We start from the raw sequence: 24,996 nt of genomic DNA on the forward strand, positions 1-24,996 counted from the left end.
TGATTTTGGCAATGTTTACATGACTCTGTGAATATACCAAAAATACTGAATTGTACACTTTAAAAAGGTGAACTTTATGGTTGTAAATTTTATATTAATAAAGCTATAAAAAGACAATATTCCTCATGTGAAAATCTACCATCGTTTTTCCCAGAGAGAGAACAAATGTAAGAAAGAAAATAAGGGTTACACAGCCTGTTGTTATAAGGAGGAGAGAACTACAGAAGAAGGATTCTGCAGTCTCCTCCAGCAAACCTTTACTATATCTGTCTGAGAAGAGACATCCCTACAGGCTCTCAGCACACCAACTCCAAAAACCAAACTCTGTAAAATAAAATCCTATGTTGCTCGGTGTCATTTTGCTGAAAACATGACCTCTGAGACTGAGACCATGTTATCCAAACTTGGCTAAGTATCAGAAAGACAGTGCTTGTCAGCCTGTCTTTCTACCTTTATGGGTGTAGTCTGTGACTTGTTGTTATTTTTCAAAGAGAAGTTTCATTAAGTGAGAGAAATAGCAAGTGTTTAAACTGTAGCTCCTGAGACACTTACTCATTATTTAATTTACAAACACAGTTTTCTGGCCTTATTGTCCATGTACACATTCAAAATGGCAGCTCATTCACAGATACAGCAGAAGATGGATATAATGCTAAGGAAGTTAGGGCTGGGTTCAACTAACAGAGAACTAAATTTGTCAACCACACAATGGAACTAAATGGGGGCATGGTTGTCACCACCCTTAGCATCAATAAAGGGAAAAAGAAAATGTAGGGAAGTACCACTGAGGGCATGAATTTAAAGACTGATCTAAGAAGATATTCTAAAATACCCATATTTTAGATTGCAATGAGGATTTCATGGTCTGCAGTCATATAGCTAACATGGGAGTACAACCATTTTTCTGGGGGGAAAAGGGTCATGTTTTGAAATATGTTCATTCTTAGTCTCCTAGCTTCTATGATTTGGCAACCAGATGACAGAAAATTGTTCTGTGTAATAAACATAAAACCCCAGTGTTTCTTGAAAATCGCAAATATGTTTCTTTAATTATATTGTTTCTTCATTCTGTTTTTTGAAAATATAATTTCTCTTCCTTTGCCTCTTCGTGTGAAACTTAAACACATAAAATTTTAGTTGAAAACCTGAGCTGATATTTACCAAAAACACACACACCAGTTTCCTATGCAAACAAAAGCAAACTATATGTACTGTTAATACCACAGCCCACCTCAAATAGACATTCCAAATGTAAGAAGTAAAGGAGATAATATCTCAAGTTATTAGCAAGCTAAAATGTTCACAATTAGTTTTTTAAGATGTTAATTGGGATTTCCATATGTTTTCAGTCTGACTTACAGGGAGAGGAGAGATCATGGCTTTTCCATACTGTTTCTTCATAGCCATAAGCCCATATCAGTATCTCAGTACAGCACTTAAAATTTGAGTTTCTGAAAGTCCTCATTACTTTTTTTGAGGTACCTGACCACAAATATTTCATTTATTTTTAAACAAAAACTAGTTTAAGAAACTAGTACTTGTAATCCATTTAGTACTTGTAATGCTATTCTATTCCATAATCCATGGAGTATTTGGTATAGCCACATATTATATAACTCTAAATGAATCCTGAAGGCACAGTGCAAAAGTTCTGACAACAACCAGAGCTAAGCTACCTACAATTATTTCTACATCCGTTCAATGTTTTGCAATAGAAAAGAGAACTCTCTGAGCTCTACAATTGTCAGGAAAAAAACACACAACAAACACTTATCACTTTTAAGAAGTCAAGGATTTCTAAGGATTTTTGGATCTTTTTCAAGGTTTATTTTCAATGGATGGATGGCCCAGTTTCCCCCTTTCTCATCCCTTTCTTTTATAAAATAATTTTGACTACTTACTCACTATTCCCACCCTGCTAGGTTACTTTATGGAAACTTGAAAATGCGTTAATTCTTGGACCAATGTTCATACCATATGCAGATTGGTCTTTCTCATCTACCTACATTCAATGCACTTGAAAATAGATTTAGATTCCATAAAATCCCTGTGAGGGCAATTAGCAGAGATCATATGTGCTGTCCACATATTTTAGATTACAAAAAATATATATTTCCCTTATCTTTCTCACCAGTTACTAGTCAGAAATCATTCTCAAAGAAGGAAATAAATACAGCTCTGTTGTTTGTGTTGATCTTTATGGTTTCTTTACTTTGCTTTTTGGTGTCACCAGAAAGTCAGAGACTTAAGCTTGTAGTCTCTTTTTTAAATATATTTTGCTGATTTTTTACAGAGAGGAAGGGAGAGGGATAGAGAGTTAGAAACATCAATGAGAGAGAAACATCGATCAGCTGCATCCTGTACACCCCCTACTGGGGATGTGCCCGCAACCAAGGTACATGCCCTTAACTGGAATCTAACCTGGGACCCTACAGTCCGCAGGCCGACACTCTAGCCACTGAGCCAAACCAGTCAGGGCTTAAGCTTGTAGTCTTACCTCACATTGAGAAGGGGAAAAAAATCAGCTCTTAATTTTGCTAATAAACATAATCTTAGGTTAATTGTTTCCATCCCAGCAGTTGCAACACCTGTGTGGGGAAGGAAAGTTCTGTTGACATCTCTTCTTTTCCTTGGATTAACTGTAGCACTTCTCTAAGAGTATCTACACTAATAAAAGAGAAACATGGTAATTAGCGTACGACCGCTACCCTTTTCATTGGCTAATCAGTGAGTATATGCAAATTAACTGTCAGCCAAGATGGCGGCAGGTAGCCAGGCACTGAAGCGAACATGAGGCTTGCTTGCTGCGGACTCCAACGTTCCCTGCCTCACTTGCCGGCCTCTCAGCTGCAACTCTAAGCAACTATGTACTATGTTGCAAATAAGAAGGTAAACAAAACCGACTGAAACCCAGCCGGACCGAAACTTTGTATCAATGTTTTCAGCAGTGAGGCCTCAGAGCTAAAGCTGGCCCAGAATAAAAAAAAAAAAAAGAAAAAGAAAACAAGGAGCGGTTGGGAGCTTTAGTCACTCGCTTCAAGAAAACAGCCCTCAGCCCCTCACCCAGACTGGCCAGGCACCCCCGTGGGGACCCCCATCCTGATCCAGGACACCCTTCAGAGCAAACCAGCCAGCCCCTACCCATGCACCAGGCCTCTATTTTATGTAGTAAAAGGGTAATATGCCTCCCAGCACCGGGATCAGCGGAGCAGCGAGGCTCCCGGCACCGGGATCAGCATGACAGGGGGCAGCGCCCAAACCCCCTGATCGCCCTGAGGCTCTGTGTGTGACGGGGGGGGGGGCACAACCTCCCTATCCACCCTGCTCTGTTCGTGACAGGGGAAGGCGCCCCAACCCCCTGATCAGCCCTGCTCTGTGCCTGATAGGGGGGAGCTCCCCAATCCCCTGATTGCCCTGCGGCTCTGTGTTTGACAGGGTGCAGTACACCAACCCCCTGATCGGCCCTGCTCTGTGTGTGACAGGGTGCGGTGCCCCAACCCCCCCCCCACGGGCCCTGCTCTGTGTGTGACAGGGTAGAGCCATAACCTCCCCATTGGCCCTGCCCTGAGTGTGACAGGGTGCAGTGCCCCAACCCCCTGATCCGCCCTGCTCTGTGTTTGACAGGGGGCGGTGCCCCAACTCCCCTATCGGCCCTACTCTGTGAGTGACGGGGGGAGCTCCTCAACCCCCTGATCGGCCCTGCTCTGTGCGTGACAGGGGGGAGCTCCCCAACCCCCTGATTGACCCTGCTCTGTGAGTGACAAGGGGCAGCGCCCCAACCCCCTGATTGGCCCTGCTCTGTGAGTGACAGGGGGCAGTGCCCCAACCCCCTGATCAGCCCTGCTCTGTGCGTGACAGGGGGTGGCGCCGCAACCTCCCCATCGACCCTGCCTTGAGTGTGACAGGGGGCGGTGCCCCAACCCCCCCAATTGGCCCTACCCTGAGCGTGACTGAGGGTGGCATCCCAACCTCCCGATCCGCCCTGCTCTGTGCATGATGGGGCGGTGCCCCAACTCCCCAATCGGCCCTGCTCTGAGCCTGACCAGGGGCTGCACTTAGGGATTGGGCCTGCCCTCTGCCACCCGGGAGCAGGCCTAAGCCAGCAGGTCGTTATCTCCCAAGGGGTCCCAGACTGCGAGAGGGCACAGGCCGGGCTGGGGGACCCCCCCACCCACTTCCGAGTGCACAAATTTTTGTGCACCAGACCTCTAGTATATATATATATATATATATATGAGGAAGGGAGAAGGAGAGAGAGATAGAAACATCAATAATGAGAATCATTGATCAGCTGCCTCCTGCATGCCCCCACATGGGTGATCAAGCCTGCAACCCGGGCACGTGCCCCCTGACCAGGAATCGAACTGTGACTTCCTAGTTCATAGGTCAATGCTCAACCACTAAACTATGCCAGCCAGGCTAAGAATGTTTATCTTTTAAAGGCTGAGAAGCAATTGGGAGATACCTAGAAACATTATATTTGATTCAAGCCTTTTTAACTCAATACCATTACCAAGTTTTTAAGGATGAGAGCCTCTGCTTCAAAGCCAGTGAAGGAAAGATGAGAGACAATAAAGTGAGCTATGATAATATCCATTTCCCATTCTCAGGGCTGGGTGACATGAAAGTCCTAAGCAGGGTAGGGAGTGGGCCTAAAAAAAACTGAGAGCAAAGAAACTATCCATGTGGCCAAACTAGCCCAATGGATATATAATTGGGGCACGAATATATTTTCATATTGAGAAAAGCAGTTTTTAGGAATACATTCTCATGAGAAAGTATATATATGGGTGCTGCCTCTGTTGTTTGAGAGGGTGGGTGGAGAAGGGGAAAGCAAGTCAATTCCAACTCTAAGCAAAAGCTATAACTTATTACCTTCTAGAAGACAAGTCAGGAAGGAACAAAGATAGTCACTAGTATTTTTTATTAATTTAATTTTTAATTTTTTTAAAAATATATTTTATTGATTTTTTACAGAGAGGAAGGGAGAGAGATAGAGAGTTAGAAACATCAATGAGAGAGAAACATCGATCAGCTGCCTCCTGCACATCTCCCACTGGGGATGTGCCCGCAACCCAGGTACATGCCCTTGACCGGAATCGAACCTGGGACCCCTCAGTCCACAGGCCGACGCTCTATCCACTGAGCCAAACCGGTTTTGGCTGATTTTTAATTTAAGTATTGTTAGTATACAATATTATATTAGTTTCATATGTAAAATATAGTGATTCAACATTTATATCCATTACAATCTGATCACCATTATAATTCTAGTAATCACCTGTATTTTTCCAAACTACCTTCTATGGGTGATGTCCAACAGGCCTTTCACAGCTCAAGTAAAGTAAATCACAACTTAGAAGAATTATATGTTTTATGTGCTGACAGGAGCCTTAAAGATCATCTATTCTTATCCCACATGTCTATCATGTTTTGCAGATGAGGAAAATAGGACTCAGAGTATGGAAAGGAATTTCATCTTATTCAATAGCTATAAGACCCAGAGCAATGTTTCCCCAATTATGAAATACTAGAGGTCCAGTGCACAAAATTCATGCATGGGTAGGGTCCCAAGGCCTGGCCAGCAATCAAGGCCTATCTGTGGGGCAACTGGCGGGATGATCAGGGGGGCCCCACTGGCATCTGCCTTGGCTGGCATGGGGCCTGCGGGCTGGGGGCAGCTCCTGCATTGAGCATCTGCCCCCTGGTGGTCAGTGCACATCATAGCGACCAGTTGGTCAGCTGGCCATTCCACCTTTCAGTAGATTTGCATATTAGGCTTTTATTATATAGGATATACTACTAATGAGATGATTAGATGAGTTAAGGTTGGCACTACAGTAAATTATTGTTTTAGTAGTCATGCATTTATTTTAATAAGCATTTCAAAAGTATGGGTTTTTGCCCAGCTGGTGTTGCTCAGTGGTTGAGTGTTGACCTATGAACCAGTCAGGGCACGTGCCCAAGTTGAGGGCTCCAACCCCAGTGTGGGGCATGCATGAGGAAGCCGATCAATGACTCTCCCTCATAATTAATGTTTCTATCTCTTTCTCCCTCTCCCTTCCTCTTTCTGAAATTAATAAAAAATATTTTTAAAACAGTATGGATTTTTATAGACTGAGTATTAGATACTACTTGGAGATTATTTATTTTTTAGGTGTGATGATAATTTATGGTTCTGTTTTAAGTCCTTACCTATTAGAGATATACTCAAGTATTCGCAGGTGAAATACGTATGGAATTAGGTTTAAAACACTTCAGCAGCCCTGGCTGGTTTGGCTCCTGCTGACTGAAGGGTCCCAGGTTTGATTCCAGTCAAGGGCACATGCCAGGGTTGCAGGCTCTGTCCCTAGTATGGGGCATGCAGGAGGCAGCTGATCAATGATTCTCTCTCATCATTGATGTTTTTATCTCTCTCTCCTTCTCCCTTCCTCTCTGAAATCAATAAAATTTTTTAAAATGAAAACAAAAACAAAAACCACTGCAGCAAGGGGAAAAAAAGGTTAGGTGGGAGTAAATAAAACAAGAACTGCAAGATTTGATAATTGCTGAAGCTAGGATGGGTACATGGTGATATATTATGTTGTTCCAATTTTGTGTTTTTTTTAATTTTCTATAATTGTTTTTTAATAGAGGAGGGAATTCTGGAAGTTTTTTAAAAATAAAGTTAAAAGTCAAGAGAATATGAAGAAAAATGTAAGTACAAAGCATTATAGATAGTGTGCAGAGAATCAAAAATTGTGAAGGTGAAGTTTATTGGGAATGAGAAAAGTTCCGAAAACATTGCCATAGATAAATAGACCCAAGAGAATGATAAAACAAGAAAGTATTACTGAAATGGACTATGGAAAAGTTATCCGCAAAGTGCTCCTAGGTGACAATAACTAACTTTAACTAGATCTTCAGTCACTAACTGAAACAATTAGATTTTAAGTGCTACTTCTTATTACCCTTTCTAAAACTTTCACAATAAACTAAAATACCAGAGATAAGACTACCTATTCTACAAATTCAAAATTGGTATTTACTCTGTCAATAATTAGCTGTGTGATTCTAGGAAAGTTCCTTTGTCATCCTGAGCCTCATTTCCCCCCAGTAAACAATGAGAGGGTGTTAATCACACCCTGAAATTATAGGTCAAAGCGTGGTGGGGCAGGAGCCTCAGAACACACACCTAGTGTGTCAGCTTTCAGCCTTTTTCTATTAGTCACAAAGGCAACAGAGATAGTATCAGAAACAAAGACTTAAATGAGATGATCCTATTAATTGACCATAATGGTGTGGGTCAATTTCTGGGGTAAGATCTGGAAACAGTCCAAGTGCCCATCAATGGATAAATGGATAAAAAAGCTGTGGGACATTTACACAATGGAATACTATGCAGTTGTAAAAAAAAAAATGAATCTCCTACCCTTTGGGACAGCATGGATAGACCTGGAGACTATTATGCTAAGTGAAATAAGCCAATCTGAGAAAGAAAAATATCACATGATCTCACTTAGTTGTGGAATCTAATGAATAAAATGAATTGACTAACAAAATAAGACCTGAAGCACTGAGGCATAGAATAGACTGACATACCTCTTTTTGGGGGTGGGAGGGTGAAGAGAAATAAACCAAAGAACGTATATACTTATATATATAGCCTATGGACATGGTCAATAGGGTGGAGAATACCTGGGTGGGGGGAGGCTTGGTGAAGGGGGGTAAGGGGAGGCTGGAAATGGGAAACATCTGTAATACTGTGAAAAATAAAATAAAATAAATCAGATGATCCTGAGCAAATGTCACAGAGTTGAAGGGTTGCAAGAGTCTTTTATAAGTTTGACAGTACACAAGTTTGTCAGTGTAGCCTTCAATGTGATATCTCAGAAAATCTATCTATTTGTGCCAAATCTGCTGTCCTCAAATGGAGAAACATTACAGGGCTATTCAGAATAAATAGGACTGTTGGCCCAGACTTCAGAAGAGCAGGATAAATAAATACTGATACAGAGAAGAACTGGTTCTTCCATTTTACTCCACCTTTCTTACTCAAAGCCAAATTATCTAATGTTAAATGTTACCTAAGTATTTTCTGAAAGTGTCAGAATTTCAGTTGTCTTTGCTTTTCCTGAACTTGGGCACTGCTGAAGGTCCTCTGAAAGTATAGACACTTCATCTGAATAGCCTTCCAGTCTCTGCTTTGTGAAACATTTACCTCAGAGAGTAGAGACAATAATTGGTGAGCAGAATTTCATATAATCATAAAATAAATATTTATAGGGAGATGGCTATATGCTAGGTTCAGATCCTTTCTCTAACACATTTTAGCAATAGAACCCTAGCCCAATTAATTTATGTCCTTGAGTTTCAATTTCTTCCATAAAATGGTCATTAAGATTCCCACCTACCTCACTGGGCTATTGTATAAGAATGTCACAGCACTTTATGCATACATAATAACTTTGCAATAACTAAAGTAGGTTGGTACTGGAAAACATCTATCTATACTAATAAAAGGGTAAAATGAAAATTGGTCACAATGCCCTCACAGTCATGACCAGATACGCTAATTAGTCATGACCTGTATGCAAATTGACCATCACTCCAACACAATAAGAGGATATGATAATTAGCCCTGCTATGCTAATTAGTCATGTCCAGTATGCAAATTGACTATCATCCAACACACAAGATGGCTGCTTCTATGTGGTCAAAGATGGCTGCCCCCATGTGGTCACAAGATGGCCACCACAAGATGGCCTGCAGGGGAGGGCAGTTGTGGGCGATCAGGCCTGCAGGGGAGGGCAGTTGTGGGCGATCAGGCCAGCAGGGGAGGGCAGTTAGGGGTGACTGGGCTGGCAGGAGAGGGCAGTTGGGGATGACAAGGCTGGCAGGGGAGGGCAGTTGGGGACGCCTAGGTCGGCAGGGGAGGGCTGGGGGGGGGGGGAACCAGGCTTGCAGTGAAGGGCAGTTGTGGGTGATCAAGCCAGCAGGGGAGGGCAGTTGGGGGTGACAAGGCCAGCAGGGGAGGGCAGTTGGGGGTGACAGGGCTGGCAGGGGAGGGCAGTTGGGGTGACTGGGCCAGTAAGGGAGGGCAGTTGGGAGCAGCTGAGCTGGAAGGGGAGGGAAGATGGGGATGACTGGGCCAGCAGGGGAGGGCAGTTGGGGGCGACCAGGCCAGCAGGGGAGGGCAGCTGGGTGTGACTGAGCCAGCAGGGGAGGGCAGTTGGGGCGACTGGGCTGGCAGGGGAGGGAAGTTGGGGGAAATTGGGCCGGCAGGGGAACAGTTAGGTGTCGATCAGGCTGGCAGGGGAGTGGTTAGGGGGTGATAAGGCTGGCAGGCAGAAGCGGTTAGGGGCAATCAGGCAGGCAGGCAGGTGAGCGGTTGGGAGCCAGCACTCCTGGATTGTGAGAGGGATGTCCGACTGCTCGTTTAGGCCCGATCCCACTGGATTGGGCCTAAACGGGCAGTCGGATATCCCTCAAGAGGTCCCAGATTGGAGAGGGTGCAGGCTGGGCTGAGGGACACCCACCCCAGTGCACGAATTTCGTGAACCGGGCCTCTAGTATATATATAAAAGCCTAAGGGACTGTCTGACCATTGGACCATCTGACTGGTAGCTAGGACAAGCAATGACCACCAGGGGGCAGACTCTCAACACAGGAGCTGCTGAGCTGTGGTGACTTGGCAACTATGGTTCTCAGGTGACGCACCCAGAACCAGAGAGGAGGGAGCATGTTCCCAGGGTGTGTCACCTGAGAATCACCCTCTTACAATCTGGAACTCCTCTGGAATGTCGGAGAGCCAGTTTCGGTCTGACCCCTGCAGGCCAGGCCGAGGGACCACCCCCCCCCCACACCCCCGGTCCACGAATCCGTGCACTGGGCCTCTAGTTTAAGCATAATAGAACAAATTTTAGAATGCTGATATAAGGTATATAAACTTTTTTACTACCCATAATATATTCAACTATCCAAATACATGGCAGAGTTTCCTGCTTTAAAAGTGATTTAATAGACTGGTTTGATTACTTTTGTTCCTCAAGACTCAAGGCTTACCTTGCAGTCTAATTATCAACTTACAGCTTGAAATCCAGCTTCCATCACACTAGTAAAATAGAAAAAAAATAAATTTGAATTGATGTTTCATAAAAAATTACAATAAATTCCAAGAAGCTGTCCTTTTATTTTAAATACTAGAATTTTAAATATAATGGTCTATCAATAAATTCACAAACATCTGGGAACCATATGCTTTCAGATGAAATAAAAAGTATCTTTATAATAATATTTGCTGTAAAAAGATTTTACCTGATATTCTGACTTGAATTTCTTCTCCTTTTACTTTTTACAAAAAAAAAAATTAAAAATAAGTAAGTCCCTACATACCTGAGGTCATAATGACTGCCACATAAATATTTGTTGACTTATAAAACTGGACATTTTATGCCACATGTATAAAACACCATTTTTACCATTGATGTATTATATCAGAAAAGTCAAGACTCCCCTTTAATCCAATATTCACCCTTTCTTCCACCAAATGGAAGAATCAAATCTGTTCAATGTTTTCCCAAATAAAACATAATGGCTAGTGTTTATAAAAGACAACCTCAGAATATAACTTTTACTGAATAAATTGTATTTTATGAAAAATCCATCCATTGTCCTTATTTTCCCCCTAAATAAGTTAAATATTGTCTTATGCATTCATATGGTGGCTACTGAGGCAGCCTTTATTATGACCATTATATGGATGAGGAAATCGAGGTCTGAAGTTATCTTGGTTTGCTAGAATGTGGAGTCCACATACAAACCTTCATCTACTTTCTGGTTGAAATCCAGCACCAGAGACTCAAACCAACATAACAAGAAAGACTCACCTCAACTGTCTGAATTATAAAATATAGATAGATTTTACCCTTGGGTTTTGTTATCTGAACTATTTTACATTCAGCAATTCAAGCTAAGTTAAAAGAATCTGTGATTATAAGATACAATTATTTAATCATTATAGTATGTCTAGGGCAGCGGTTCTCAACCTGTGGATCTCGACCCCTTTGGGGGTCGAACCAACCTTTCACAGGGGTCACCGAAGACCATCGGAAAACACATATATAATTAAGTATTGTTTTTGTGATTAATCACTATGCTTTAATTATGTTCAATTTGTAACAATGAAAATACATCCTGCATATCAGATATTTACATTACGATTCATAACAGTAGCAAAATTACAGTTATGAAGTAGCAACGAAAATAATTTTATGGTTCAAGGTCACCACAACATGAGGAACTGTATTAAAAGGTCGTTGCATTAGGAAGGTTGAGAACCATTGGTCTAGGGCAGTGATGGCGAACCTATGACACGCGTGTCAGAGGTGACATACGAACTCATTTTTTTGGTTGATTTTTCTTTGTTAAATGGCATTTAAATATATAAAATAAATATCAAAAATATAAGTCTTTGTTTTATTATGGTTTCAAATATCAAAAAATTTCTATATGTGACATGACACCAGAGTTAAATTAGGGTTTTTCAAAATGCTGACACCCCGAGCTCAAAAGGTTCGCCATCACTGACTAGGGTGTTTGATCACTTTATTTGCAAAATATTTTAAATAGCTCTCCTACAATCTTATATGAAGATTAAATTAAAATACTAATATAACTCTCTTTACTGATCTTAAAGCAATTAACTTCTAGATAGATGTTCCCTTAGCACAATACCAAACTGAATTCTCTTATCTAGATAACTTAGAGGTAGTGACTACTTCCTTTTCAGGGACTACCATAATTGAGAAGAAACTATACTCTTTAGAATCCTGCTTACACACTAGACAAATGAACATAGGGTGACATCAGAAAATAATGTAAAATATGATGTTAGAAGAGAGCACTTGGGATACCCTGGACTGCCAGAAAGATGAACAAGTGTAGGCCCTAGAGCAAGTTAAGCCTTAAACATCGCTAGAAGCAGAAATGACAAAATTGAAGCTGTCCTACTTCTGGCACATCATAAGAAGGCAGAGTTCTTATTTGTCAGTCATGTATTCGTGTTGTTGAATCTAGTTGTGGCATTTTATAGGGTTCAAGATTCAGAGTTCTTTGGAAAAGACAATAATGCTGGGAAAAATAGAAGGCAGCAAGAAAAGAGAAAGACCAAGTATGAAATGGACTGACTCCATAAAAGAAGTCACAGCATGAGTCTACAGGAGTTCAGCAGAGCTGTTGATGACAGGACATTGTGGATATAACTCATTCAGAGTCTTTAGGAGTCGCAGCCACCTCAACAGCACGTAACACACACATATAAATATTAGCCATATTTGGATACTTCCTTTTCGCAGTGGCAGAGCAAGAACCAAAAAGGATATATCAAGCCAAAAATAAAACACTAAAAGAATATAAGTTTTAAATACAGGAGGTATTATTTCCCTTCCACTAGAAAAAAAAGGGGAGAAAAGGAAAGGCCTCCTCCTCCTTTACTGCCTTCCCTTAATGAACACATCAGTCCAGTATAAGAAAAGAGGATCCTGGAAGCTTCTCTTCATAGTCCTCTTCTGTCCTTTCCTGAGAACTCCTTCTTGAGCCCTCAGCTGACTCTATACAGTTGAGAAAAATGTCCATTCCTCTGTCATTATTCATTGTCCATTGTGTCTGTAGTCTTTGTGCTCTAACTCCACCTTAGAAGCATCTATAACTCCTCAAAATGAAAAGCCAAATGAAATCAGAAAAGTAACACGTAATGAACTTAAAAAAATACAAGCACAGTACAAATACATGCCTTCTTTATCATTGATATGCTGTTGTTCTAAGAGCATATATCTTATGCAGCCAGTTCTTTCAAATTTAATTCAAATGAAATTACAATGAAAAGATTTACAAACTAAACACCACCCATTTCCCCAAAATTCTCCACACACAACTACCCTGTTAATAAATACACAACATGTATAATTCTTAACAGATTATTTTGATATCATACATGAACAATTATGCACGTCTAATTGCCCATTGAGACCTAAGTACCATGGTGGCCAGCAAGGCCGAATATAAGCAGGAAGTTCAAGATATTTTAGGTATCTCAAAAAATAATCCAATAGATTACTCAGAAAGCAGGTCAGCTTCTTGTAAGATCAATGGGCACATATGCACAGACATAAAGCCAACAACACAGAACCAATTAGCAGAATTCAGAAATGTGATTTTGATGAAGAGTGGTATGAAGTTATTACATGTGGTAATCATAGTCCCTTCATCTGTCAGGCCCCTAAAAATCAAAGGGGAGGGGAGGGCACATATTCCCACTTAACTCAGAGCTGGGATTTCAGATTCCATTGTTCCCAATGTATAGCAGTAGAAAGGGTCAAAATCATGGAGATCACAGAACATCTGAGCTGGAAAATACTGACCTGAGAGTTGAAGACCTTGATTTCCAATCTGAATGTGCCATGGTGAGCTTTGTAAATATGGTCTAATCTCTTTTTGTGCCAGGGTTTCAACTTCTCAATCTGTACAAAATGGGCCTGACTTTCAGGATCCTCTCTAAATTCTAACTATATATGATTCTTTGGTATAAGCTTACCCCTTTTCAACTCACTGTTTTGAATCTCTGTCTAGTGGAAAAGCACACTTAGTCCTTGGAAATGGAAAGGAGAATAATGCTTTTCACCAAGTCAACAAATCCTTGTTATATACAACAAAGAGGAGGGAAAGCCAAGCCAGATACAGACATGCCTACTTGAAACAAGCCTCAAATGTTAAGTTTGAATAAATAAAAGGGGGTTTTGAGGGGTGAAAGGGAGGATTAGGGGGTTTATTCTGCCTGCCATCTCCTGAACCCAGAATGTATAACCCTCTTTTCACACTTGCTCAATACATAACAAGCAGTCCACTTCTCTCAGCCCATAGTTACTACAATTGTAATGCAGCTGGTACAGGGGCAAAGTCCCATCCCTTAAGCTACACATGTTCAGGCTTTTAGGACAAAGTTATGTCACTGAAGCATAGCGTTTATTTTGTGATCATAAAAAAAGTGACACTTTAAATCTTTAAACCCTTTCTAAGTTTACAAAACACTTTTAGACTTATCCTTTCATCTATAAAATTAGAACTTATGTTCTAATTTACAGATGAGGACATTCTGACTCACAACTGTTAAGTTGCCCAAGATTACATTGGTCCAACAAAGTCTGGACTCAAACCTTGGTATTTTAAGCACACTGCTCTTCCATGTATCCCAGTCTTCTTCACTCATGGTTCTGCTGGTGGTCATTTAACTTGTTCTTTGGCTTTTTTTTTTCTTTTAGGAAAGAAAACCATGGCATAAACTCAGGGCTGAAAGGAACTCATGTCTACTTCCCACCTCCATGTCTTCACAGAACATATGGAAGCAGGAATGGGTGAGGCACTTTGCTGAAGCACTCTTGGAAAGGAAGCCTTTCACCATCATCCTCATTACTCCTAGTTCTTAAGGAACACTTTGGCTAGGCTTATGAATCCAAGGAAGTAAAATAGAGATGACAAGTTGGCCAGGAAATTCACATCCCAAGCTCATTTTTCCTGAGGTAGCTATGACTTTGATTTTCCATTTTATAGTTATCCAAGACACTTAAGAGCCTGGATTAAGGCTCTGGGCCACAGTACCCATGAAGGCTGTAAAACCTTTTCTGAAGATTACTTAAGTACATGCTAGGGAAGAATAATATTGAAGGGAGACAAGAAGCTTTGACTAATGGAGGGTAGACTTAATGTCCCCTATGAAAAATAAAGCTGAAGTGGTGTGGAAAAATGAAAACCGCAGTGAGGCCAGAGGACAAAAATGTCAAAAATCAAAATTTCAAAGCCACCAAGTTACTCACTATATGTATGATCTTGCACAAGTAATTAAACTCTCTGAAGTTCAGTTCCTTATCTATAAAGTGAAACTCATAACTGCTTAGGATCGGATAAAGGATTAAACAGAAATATACATTGGCAGCATCTAACATAGCACCTAGAACTGAGAGGTAGGTACTAAAAAAAATGTAATATTTGATCAGAATCAGTTTACCCATTGTACAAAAGAACCTGGAATGTCAGGTCTTTAAAGCAAGTGAAATAGTGATGCTCTCGGTCTGCTGACCATTTACTTGGAAAAAATCTAAGATCAGCTCTTATACAACAATCTGTGTCACCTCGATCCTCTATACAATATATACACACAGAATTAAAACTCCCGAGGATAGCCTAACTCCCCCACTGCTCCTACTTAGCAATCCCCCAGGCTCCCACCTACCTTCACACCTCTCTCTCTCTCTCTCTCTCACACACACACACACACACACACACACACACACACATCCTACAGGCTGAATTTAATTTCTGTTTTTAGGAAAACAAGATTCATTATATCAATGTACCTAAAATAAAGACTTCTCCATTTTTAGAAGGGCCATTCTCACTGTGCAAGAGGGATATGACTTGAGATTTTGGTGATGGCATTTCATAAGCAGCTGCTCTTATGTTTACTATTGAGATGTCAGTCCCCAGTTGGTGAGGTCTTTGAGAACTGAGATGATGTATTGTTTATTTTTCTTTGTATTTTCAGAATCCAGCACAGGGTGTGGTACAAAGTTGGTACTAAGGACACATATGTAATACCTTAATCAATAAAGAAATTAAAAATAAAATAAAATCATTTGCTTACTTTGAGCATCCAGAAAAATAAAAAATAAAATAATTAATTAGTGAATCAATAAATAAAATGTTTATCACTTTACCAGATTGACATCGTTGAGAATTCAAATCATGCTGCATAAAGGGTAGAGCAAATCTTTAACTCAAAGTTGGAAATAATGTTTCCAAATCAAATATGTGCTCATTTATTCACTTATTCAATACCAAATCTGTGCAGTGAGCTTGAAAAAATAGTACTACAAACAGAAATTTATGTTCCAAATTCCAATTCTCCACTTATTGTCTAAATTATTGTGGAATGTCCCTTAATTGCCTCCAGTCTCAGTTTCCTTATTAATGATGTGGTGACGTTGATTCATCCAGTGCCTACCTCCAAGTTGGTTTGAGAAGCAAAGCAGATAATGTTCTTGAAAGCACTTGGTGAACTTTTAAGCACATTATACTTCCTAGGAATCGAAATCATTTAGTTTCAAACATGTCCAATGGCACCACTCCCATTTTCTAGTCTGCCACCATTTCTCATATAAATTAGCTGTAACAAAGAAAGCCATCATATCCGCTGTAAACTACCTAAAAACTGCATGCAAGGGGGAAAGGATAACCCTGGCTGATGTTGCTCAATGTAAAATGGTCAACCAGCACAGCACCAAAGGGTTCAGGTACGATTTCTGGTCAAGGGCATGTACCTGGGTTGCAGGTTAGATCCCCAGCCCCACCTGGTCGGGATGCGTGCAGGAGGCAACCAATGAATGTGTCCCTCTCCTCTCTCTCTCTCTCTCTCTCTCTCTCTCCTTCCCTTCCACTCTTTCAAAAAAAAAGTCAATGGAAATAATATCCTCAGGTGATCATTAACAACAAAAAAGGGAAAGGATATACATATATTGAATCATTGTGTTGTAAACCTGAAATTAGTACAATGTTATATGTTAATTATACCTCAATAAAAAGGGGGATAGACATAGAGGCCTAGGTCTTCTGCCAGCTTCAAGCAATTTCTGGCTTGCCTGATTTGTTCTAGGTCTTGGATATGGCTGCCTGAACAAAAGATCTTAATACCAACATTTTAAAGTTATCAAAGTAGCATCCTTTTTTATCTACTCTTGCTCCTCTGTGAAGAGGTGGTTTCAGCAAAGTGAGAGGCTGTGAGGAAGACTTTGATGGGAAGGAAATTGCATGTTGGCAATATCTGTCTGTGCCAGTCATGGGAGACAGGTTGAGGAACTAGAGGTGGCAAAAGTAGATGAAGGAAGGCAGCAACTAACAAACAAAGAGAGCAGTTGCCTTGAAAGAAAAAGGGGCTTGGAATCTGTGGAACAGGACTAAGGAGAAGCTCAAGGCTTTGTCAAATTTCAGGACTGTAGGTTTACAGGGTGAAACCAGAGAAACGACTGTCTCTAAAGAAGCCCCAATATGAAGCCCCAAAATGAAAACTCGCTAACTGCTAATTTTTGCACTAATAAATTCAGAAATGCAGTGGAGAATACAATATAAATACAATATAAATATAAATACTACATATCACTTTCCAGAAACTGGCATGTGCCATGGCAACAATGCCAGTGAGCAGAAACTGAAAAGGAAAGAGGAAAATGTATACATCCTGCTAACACTTTTATGCTGCTCTCAGCTACCAATAGCAGGAGCATTACAATTCAGGAAGGTGACCCACTGGTAGGAGTGTCCCTTCCCTCTCACCCTTACTCTTTTGTAAGAAAACCAAAAGTGATAGAATAAGAAGTCTTGATAGATGCTTTCTAGAAGTGGGTGACCTTTTTTCCGCTTCATGGGAGAAAGCCATGTAGATTTCACCTTTCTACTTACCTATAGACTAGGGTATAGTCCTTGCCTCTTGAAATCTGCCAGCCTGCTCTTCAATGACTTAGCAGATCTTTAAATATACCCAGGCAAGAGCTGCTCTAAGACAGTGTAAGAAACCTCATGTTTTAATCTGTTTGGGGTGTTGAGAGGTGGTCAGGAAGGTACTTTGTTAACATGAGGTTCCTGAGCAATTCAGCACTGCTGTAAAGCTCTCTCTCTCTCTCTCTCTCTCTCTCTCTCTCTCTCTCTCTTTTTCTCTCTCTCTCTCTCTCTCTCTCTCTCTCTTTGTGCTGAGAGGCTTATTTTTGTTTTTGCTGTCTGCCTTTTGCCAGCTGTATGGAGCACAAGGATGAGAAGGGGGATGGTTTCATGTCAAGGAAATTCCTGCCCAGTGATTCTGTGGGGGAAGGGGACAAATATGTGTAGTGGAGTAACTGGTTTATAAATGTAGAGGCTCCAAGCTCATCAAGGGCCCAGACTTTGGACTGGGTCATTCTGTTCCCTGTGGAGGACCATGACCTCTGGCTGGTCCTCTCACTCTCTCTCTTCTCAGACTAGCTCAGTCTTGCACTTTGAAACAAGCATCAACTAGTAAAAGATTTCAGCTGGGCTGAGGGGAGTAACTTAATAACTTGCATTACCAAAGCAAATCATGCTCCCTGTTATCTTCAATGACCTCACGCTTACATTCCAGACAAAGCATTTTGGAGGCTTGGGGCATTGTGGAGAGGAAAAGCGGGCAGCAGTGGCCTGGGGAAAGACCCACATACTTCATTCTGAGTCTAGCTGTGCATTTTCCCCAAGGCCTGCCTGTCTGGTCTAATAATAGCAGTGGTAATAGTAATAATAATAATAATGAGTACAATTTAATAAGCTTTTATTCTGAAGCACTCGTGAAGATGTTTTACATTTATTATCTCACTTATCCTCACAAGAACCCAATTAGGGAAATATTAGTATCTTCATTTTAAAATATGTTTTTTATTGATTTCAGAGAGAGGAAGGGAGAGGGAGAGAAAATAGGAACATTAATGATGAGAGAGAATTGGTGATCGGCTGCCTCCTGCAAGCCTCCACTGGGGATGGAGCCCACAACCAGAGCATGTGCCCTGACTGGAAATCGAACCTTGACCTCCTGGTTCATGGGTCGACACTCAACCACTGAGCCACACCAGCTGGGCTATTATCTTCATTTTAAAAATGAGGAAACTGAAACTAAGAAAGATTAGGTGGCCCAGAATATACAGTTAGTAATTATCAGAGCCAGGATTTAACCCAAAATTTGTTAGATGTCAAAGTCTATGCCTGAACATTATACTTTAGCCTTGACTCCAACTTCTTTCCCAAGAGCCCTAGCTAGTCTCTCTGTTGTTTATTAAAAATCCTTAAATCTGTAAGGTACACCTAAAATAATCCAAATGGATATTTTGGAGTCATTTGTAGGCTTTTAAATTATTAGGAAGCAACTGTGGAAATCACCTACTATTGAGTCCAAAGTTCTGCCCTATATACATGGTTCCCAACAAGTACAACTTCTTCTCCAATGCCTTTAATAAGGATGAATTTGCTACTTCTGTGATACTGCCAATGGACAGAAAGGGTGTGATAAATAAGAAGGAAACTTATTATTAATTAAGATTATTATTAATTAACTAGTAGCCCTGTGCATGAATCCGTGAGCCAGTAGGCCTCTGCCCACCTCCTATAGCTCTCCACATGCTGCCCCTCCCTCCTGTAGCTCTCTGCCCACTTCCCCGCCCTCCTGTAGCTCCCCCTGTTCCTCCTCCCTACTCCCCCTCATAGCTTGCTGCCCTGCCCCCTCCTGTAGCTCTCTGCAGCCAGCTTGTACCTCACTGGCCCACCCTCCTGCTGATCCGTGATCTGGTCGTGATGTGCTTGGCCGTTAGGCCTCAGGGTGTAAGGGCTAATTAGCATATTCCTCTCTTATTACATAGGATATTTCAGCATCTACTAAGTGGCATGACCTCTATCTAAGTTGTTTTATTTAGTTCTCACAATAACACTGTGAGGAGAGCTATCTACAAATGAAGAAGTTGAGATTCAAAGAGGTCAAGTTACTCGCCCAAAGTCATACAGTTGGCAAATGACTGCACCAAAACTGAAAGCCAGGTTGTATCTGATTGCAGGGTTCCTTGCATTTTCCTTTAGTCCCTCCTATATGAGGAAAACACACACACACACACACACACACACACACACAAACAAACAAACAAACAAAAAAAACCTCGGGTTAAGGAAGGATCTTAAGATTTGCCTAGGTCCCTGACCTGAGAAGGATGAAAAATTCAAATGTCTATATAAGAGTCAAGCAAGTAATTTAAGGTAGCTGGTGTTTGGGAAAAGTGGAAAGTGCAAACCCCATCTAGGTAAGGAGCAACTGCTGGCTATTGCCATGCAGGGATATAGACCAGTAATGTCAGATCTTCATTCCCAAAACTGGAAATCTGATTTTTTTATGTGAAATGTTAGAAACTAATCACACACACAAACACACGCACGCTCGCAAAACATATCTGGCCAATATTGGCAACTTCTGATGTAGGTGAAACCACTCTGAGAATATGTTTTCTTTTTACTGAACTGTGATCTGTTCTCATTGGTTTTGCCCTTTGGGGTTCTACAGAAAATATTTAACTCCTTTATTCAATGACAACCTTCAGACATAATGAGACAATATTTATACCCACTTTTCCCTGCCTCCCTTCTCATACCCATCCCAACATCTCAGCTTCTCCATGCTTTACAAGAGGAGAGGCCCCATGAATACTGTGGTTGAACACCAGATTACAAATGTGGTCTGACTATAATTTAACAGAGTAAGATTGTCACTTCTTTTATTTTGAATCCCAATTTTCTATTAATGGAACTTAGTTGTTTTTGGCAGTCATTTAATAGTATTGACTCAGAATCAATAAAGAAATAGTTATGTAATACCTACTATGTGACAAATTTTAAGCTACATATTTTGTATATTTTACACAAAGACATTCATGAAACAATATTTGCCCTAAAGAGGGTACAATTTAGAAAGATAGCCCTAATCGGTTTGGCTCAGTGGATAGAGCGTCAGCCTGCGGACTCAAGGGTCCCAGGTTCGATTCCGGTCAAGGGCATGTACCTTGGTTGCAGGCACATCCCCAGTAGGGAGTGTGCAGGAGGCAGCTGGTTGATGCTTCTCTCATCGATGATTCTAACTCTCTCTCCCTCTCCCTTCCTCTCTGTAAAAAATCAATAACATATATTTTTAAAAAATAAAAAATAGAAAGACATATAATACATGCACAACAAAAATTATAATTTAATAAACTCAGTACCATATTAATGGAGAAGGAAGAAAGGATAAATCTAAAATATATTAGGCACTGACTTTTAACTTGTACCTAACATCCATCATGTCATCTGATCCTCTCTCCTCAAAATCTTACAAAAGACATTTCTAGTGCTACTTTACAGATGAGGAAACTGAAGTCTACATTCATATAATAGACATAACTTCTCAATGGGTTAGGGATGGGAAACTTAATCTTATAGGAGACTGCAATAGAGCTAAGCTTAGAATAAAGTATATTGTTAAAAGTGGGATAGGCTTCAAAACCAAAGGAATAATGGGGAAAATAACAAGTTCAATGAATAAAGGAGCGGGGATGGTTTAAAGTGACAGTGACTATATCCATTTGGTTGGTGTTTAATATTTTTGTAAGGGAATTAAATGTATTGAGACTGGAAAAATAAGTCATATCACAAAAAGCCTTGAACACTGGACTTAAATAATTTGTACTTCTAACATATAAGCAAATGGGGAGAAGCTGCATACATAACTGCACAACGAGGCTTCCTCTGTTTTAAGCATTGCGAACAGAGACATTAGAGCTCCAACGCTCAAGGAACTTATAGACTAATGACTGTTTAAAGGAGAACACTAACAATATTGTAGATAAATTTGGGGAACATGGTGTGATGATTACAATATGAATCAGTGAGCAGCAGAAATAACTAGAGAGAGCAGGCATGAGCTCACTGCACTAATCCAGGCAAGAGGTGAGAAGGCTTTTGAAAACAACACATAGTTTCATTATTCTAACTCCAAAATCCTTAAGAGTAGCTTTCTGAGGACATTGTGGGGTCATTTCTAATGAGAAAGTTTGAATCTGGAAGAGTATAAATGTCCCCAGAGAAGAGCCCACCCTATTTAATTCCATATCTGATCTGTTATATTTCAATTCAATCCAGCACCTCAGCAAGGCCCAGCAAATGTCCAAAGCAAATGACACATCATCTGAAAATATGAACATGGTTAACATTTTAGGTCTATTATTAGGTAGTTGGTGACTGAAAATATTTCAGTATAATTTGGACTTTTTTATTTAAAAGGCTGATCAAGCAGGTTTTTCAAATGAACAACTGGAAACTCCCACAGACTACACACTTGCTAGCCTTTCTATTTTTTTTTTTAACAAAGATGAAATGGAAGGAGTAAACAGACCCAAATAGGAAACCCTGATATTTAGGTAAGAAAGGATTCCAAGGTAAGAAAAATGAAATAGCCATTTTTTTTTGGATTTAGGGACTCTTTTATGTGTTTTACATATGGTAACTCATTTAATTATCACAACAAATCCTTGAGTTATGTGTTATTATAATTCTCACCTGTTTTGGAATCTTTTGTCACCTAAATATCAGGGTTTTCATCTTTATTCCCAACTCTCAGTTTAAATGACTTCATCTAGAGGTTGGACAGTACTTCAGAGGTGTCACGAAATGACAAGTTTAGAAAGATGCTTTTTCTTATGTACTGCCAATTTGCAAAAGCAATGTCTAAGTAGTTGTTTTTGTGAGTGGCAAAATTGCACCTTCTTTTTTAAAAAAAATCTTTAAAAAACCTTTTTTTAAAGTCTTTAAAAAGACTTTCATAGTAGCTTGCTTCCATTTCCACAGTAACAAAAATGTCATCTGACAACCACATTTATGACTTCCTGTGGCATCTTGCATAACCAGTTTGGGCAAGTACTGGAAGTTCCCCTTCTTATTTAGGGCAAATCCCATATGCTGACATTTGTCTTCATTTGTCCAATATCTAGAAGGAGAGAGATTTTCTGATTATTATCCCCATTCTCTGTTCAATCTTGTTGATGGAGAAAGTTAACTTTATAAAAAGATTAAGGGTTAGTGTGATTCAGAAGGAGGAACAGAGGGAGACAAGTTAGTATTTGAAGGGATCCTGAGTGATAAAATGCAAAAAGGTCTAGCAATCTGGAGTCTCAAGTTCAAGCTCTGGTTCTGCTAATTACTCACCATGTGACTGTAGGTACATACTTTTTCAAGTAAAAGACTTTAAAAGAAGCTGCTGTATTTTAAGGGTAAGAGATGCATCTGTAATAGTGTCAACAATTTTTTTAAAAGAAAAAAAAAGAGTTGCCCAATGTTTGAAGTTCAGGCAGAATTTTTTGGTATTAAAAAATGTGTAATAGGAGTAGGACTCCTTTCCCTAAATGTAGTGGAAAAGAATATAACTTATGGATCTGAACTGCTTAGATTCGAATATTTGCTTTTCCACTTGTTCTATAGTAATGGGAATGTTATGTAATTATTCTGTGCATACTTCCTTACCAGTAACATGAGAATGATAATAATACATAACTCAGGGATTTGTTCTGAGAATTAAATGAGTTACCATATGTAAAACACATAAAAGAGTCCCTAACTCAAAAAAAAATGGCTATTTCATTGTTCTTACCTTGGTAGCTCTCCTATTTAAGAGGCATAATAATGCCCAGGTTTGTGGTGGACTTTGAGATTTTCAATGACCTTTGGATCCCTAAGCCTTTTTCAATAATTTCTACAGTTTTTTCTTTCCAATCCCTATTGTAAATTATCAAATTGTTTTCATCATCACCCCACCCCCACCCCCCGCTTTGTGTCACTCCACCTCTACTTTAATCCCCACACATTCAGCTACTTGGTGAGGATCAGTAGATTATATTAGGGCAGTGCATAATGAGGTCACCTCAGTCACCAGTCTATTGGGATAGTAGAGGTAAACAGCTGGCTAATTTGAAAAGCTTCTGGTAGTATATAGTGGTTAGAACCTCCTAGTTACTAGCCATACTTCCTGGATGTGTGCACAAGCTCTGCTACTTCCTAGCGGTGTGACCTTTGGGCACGTTACTTAACCTCTTTGGGTTTCCTATTTACCAAAGTTGTTATGAGAATTGAATGAGTTAATCCATGTAAGATATTGAAATGATAGCACAGTAAGTAGGCAGAGCAAATATGTATGTGGATGGTTATGAATCAACCTATGATAGCATTTACTGTGCTATCATTATTATTGCTATTATTACAATTCTTTGTTTTGAGTGAGGAATCACATTACCAACATAAACTTTTTCAAGGAAGCAACAGATAGCTAACCCCCAGAACAGGCTTTGACTGAAAGACACTAGCTTTACTTGTGACTTTGGTCAAGTTCCTTTCCATCTCTGTGCCTAAGGCACTTCAGCCATAGAAGGACCTAACTGGACAAGATGAATTCTCAGGTTCCATGAACTCTAGTATCCTACAATGTCAGGACATTTCTGTTAAGATTCTCAGTAGGTTCTAGTTTTGATCTGCTTACTATGTTTTTCAAGGATACATTATTTTTGTATGCAGTTCAGTAAAAACATAATAATAATATTGTGGTTTATTGGAGACAATAGTCAATTTGTGTGTTACTCTAGTTCTTTTATTCACTCTTTAGTTTAATTACCTGGTTTAAGGTTTGGGCAAGAAGAAGACTCACTCTTTTCCCTAAGTGAATAACACTGAGGGGAAAAAAAGCACCAAGTTGGAATCCAGGAGAACTGAGTTTGTGCTCTAATTCTGTTGCCAACTTGTTTTACCATGGACAAGATGCTACCCATCTCTACAATGCTATAAAGTAAAAGGAGAAGGGGAAGAAGGTGCCAAAGGCCTAGGTGATATCTAAGGTCCATTTTAATCATCTTGAAGAAGAGGAAAGCTGTGGGCACTGCATGAAAACTTAAAATAAGCTATCAGGATGTTCACCAGATAACTCAAACTTTATACATCCAAAACCAAACTCTTGATTCATAATCACCCACATACATATTTGCTCTGCCTACAATCTTCACCATTTCAGTAAATGGTAATTACACTTTTTAAATTGCTCAGATCAGAAGTTTAACAATCAGCCTTGGCTCCTCTCTTTTTCTCACAACAAGTATCTAATCTGTCAGTAAATGTTGTCACCTCTACCATCAAACACATCCACAATCCAGCCACTTCTCATCTCCTCCAACAAGACCACCCTGGTCTAAGCTGCCATCATCTCTCACCTGGATCACTACAGTAGCCTCATCTCCTTGCTTTCCTCTTGCTCCTGCAGCCTCTTCTCCACACAGACAATAAGTAAACCAATAAATGTATTTAAAAAATCAAACAGTGGTATATAACATGAAAAAGAAGGATCCTGCTAAAAATATGTTGGAT

At 40.2% G+C, this 24,996-nt stretch overlaps 1 protein-coding gene across 2 annotated transcripts in view; it reads right to left on the reverse strand.

Annotated features, from left to right (window-relative positions):
- AR (androgen receptor) overlaps positions 1–24,996 on the reverse strand; it is a 293,861-nt gene that overhangs the window by 257,365 nt on the left and 11,500 nt on the right. The window contains exon 2 of one of the 2 annotated variants that reach the window (XM_023764658.1): positions 9,981–10,093. The exons of the other annotated variant lie outside the window; for it this stretch is intronic. Coding sequence (XP_023620426.1) covers positions 10,060–10,093 — 34 coding nt within the window. The 3' untranslated portion in view covers positions 9,981–10,059. Of the gene's footprint in view, positions 1–9,980; positions 10,094–24,996 lie in introns of those variants that run through there. 2 annotated transcript variants of the gene reach the window in all.

This window comes from Myotis lucifugus, unplaced genomic scaffold (assembly GCF_000147115.1).
Source record: "Myotis lucifugus unplaced genomic scaffold, Myoluc2.0 scaffold_4, whole genome shotgun sequence".
In the NCBI taxonomy this organism is placed as follows: Eukaryota; Metazoa; Chordata; class Mammalia; order Chiroptera; family Vespertilionidae; genus Myotis; species Myotis lucifugus.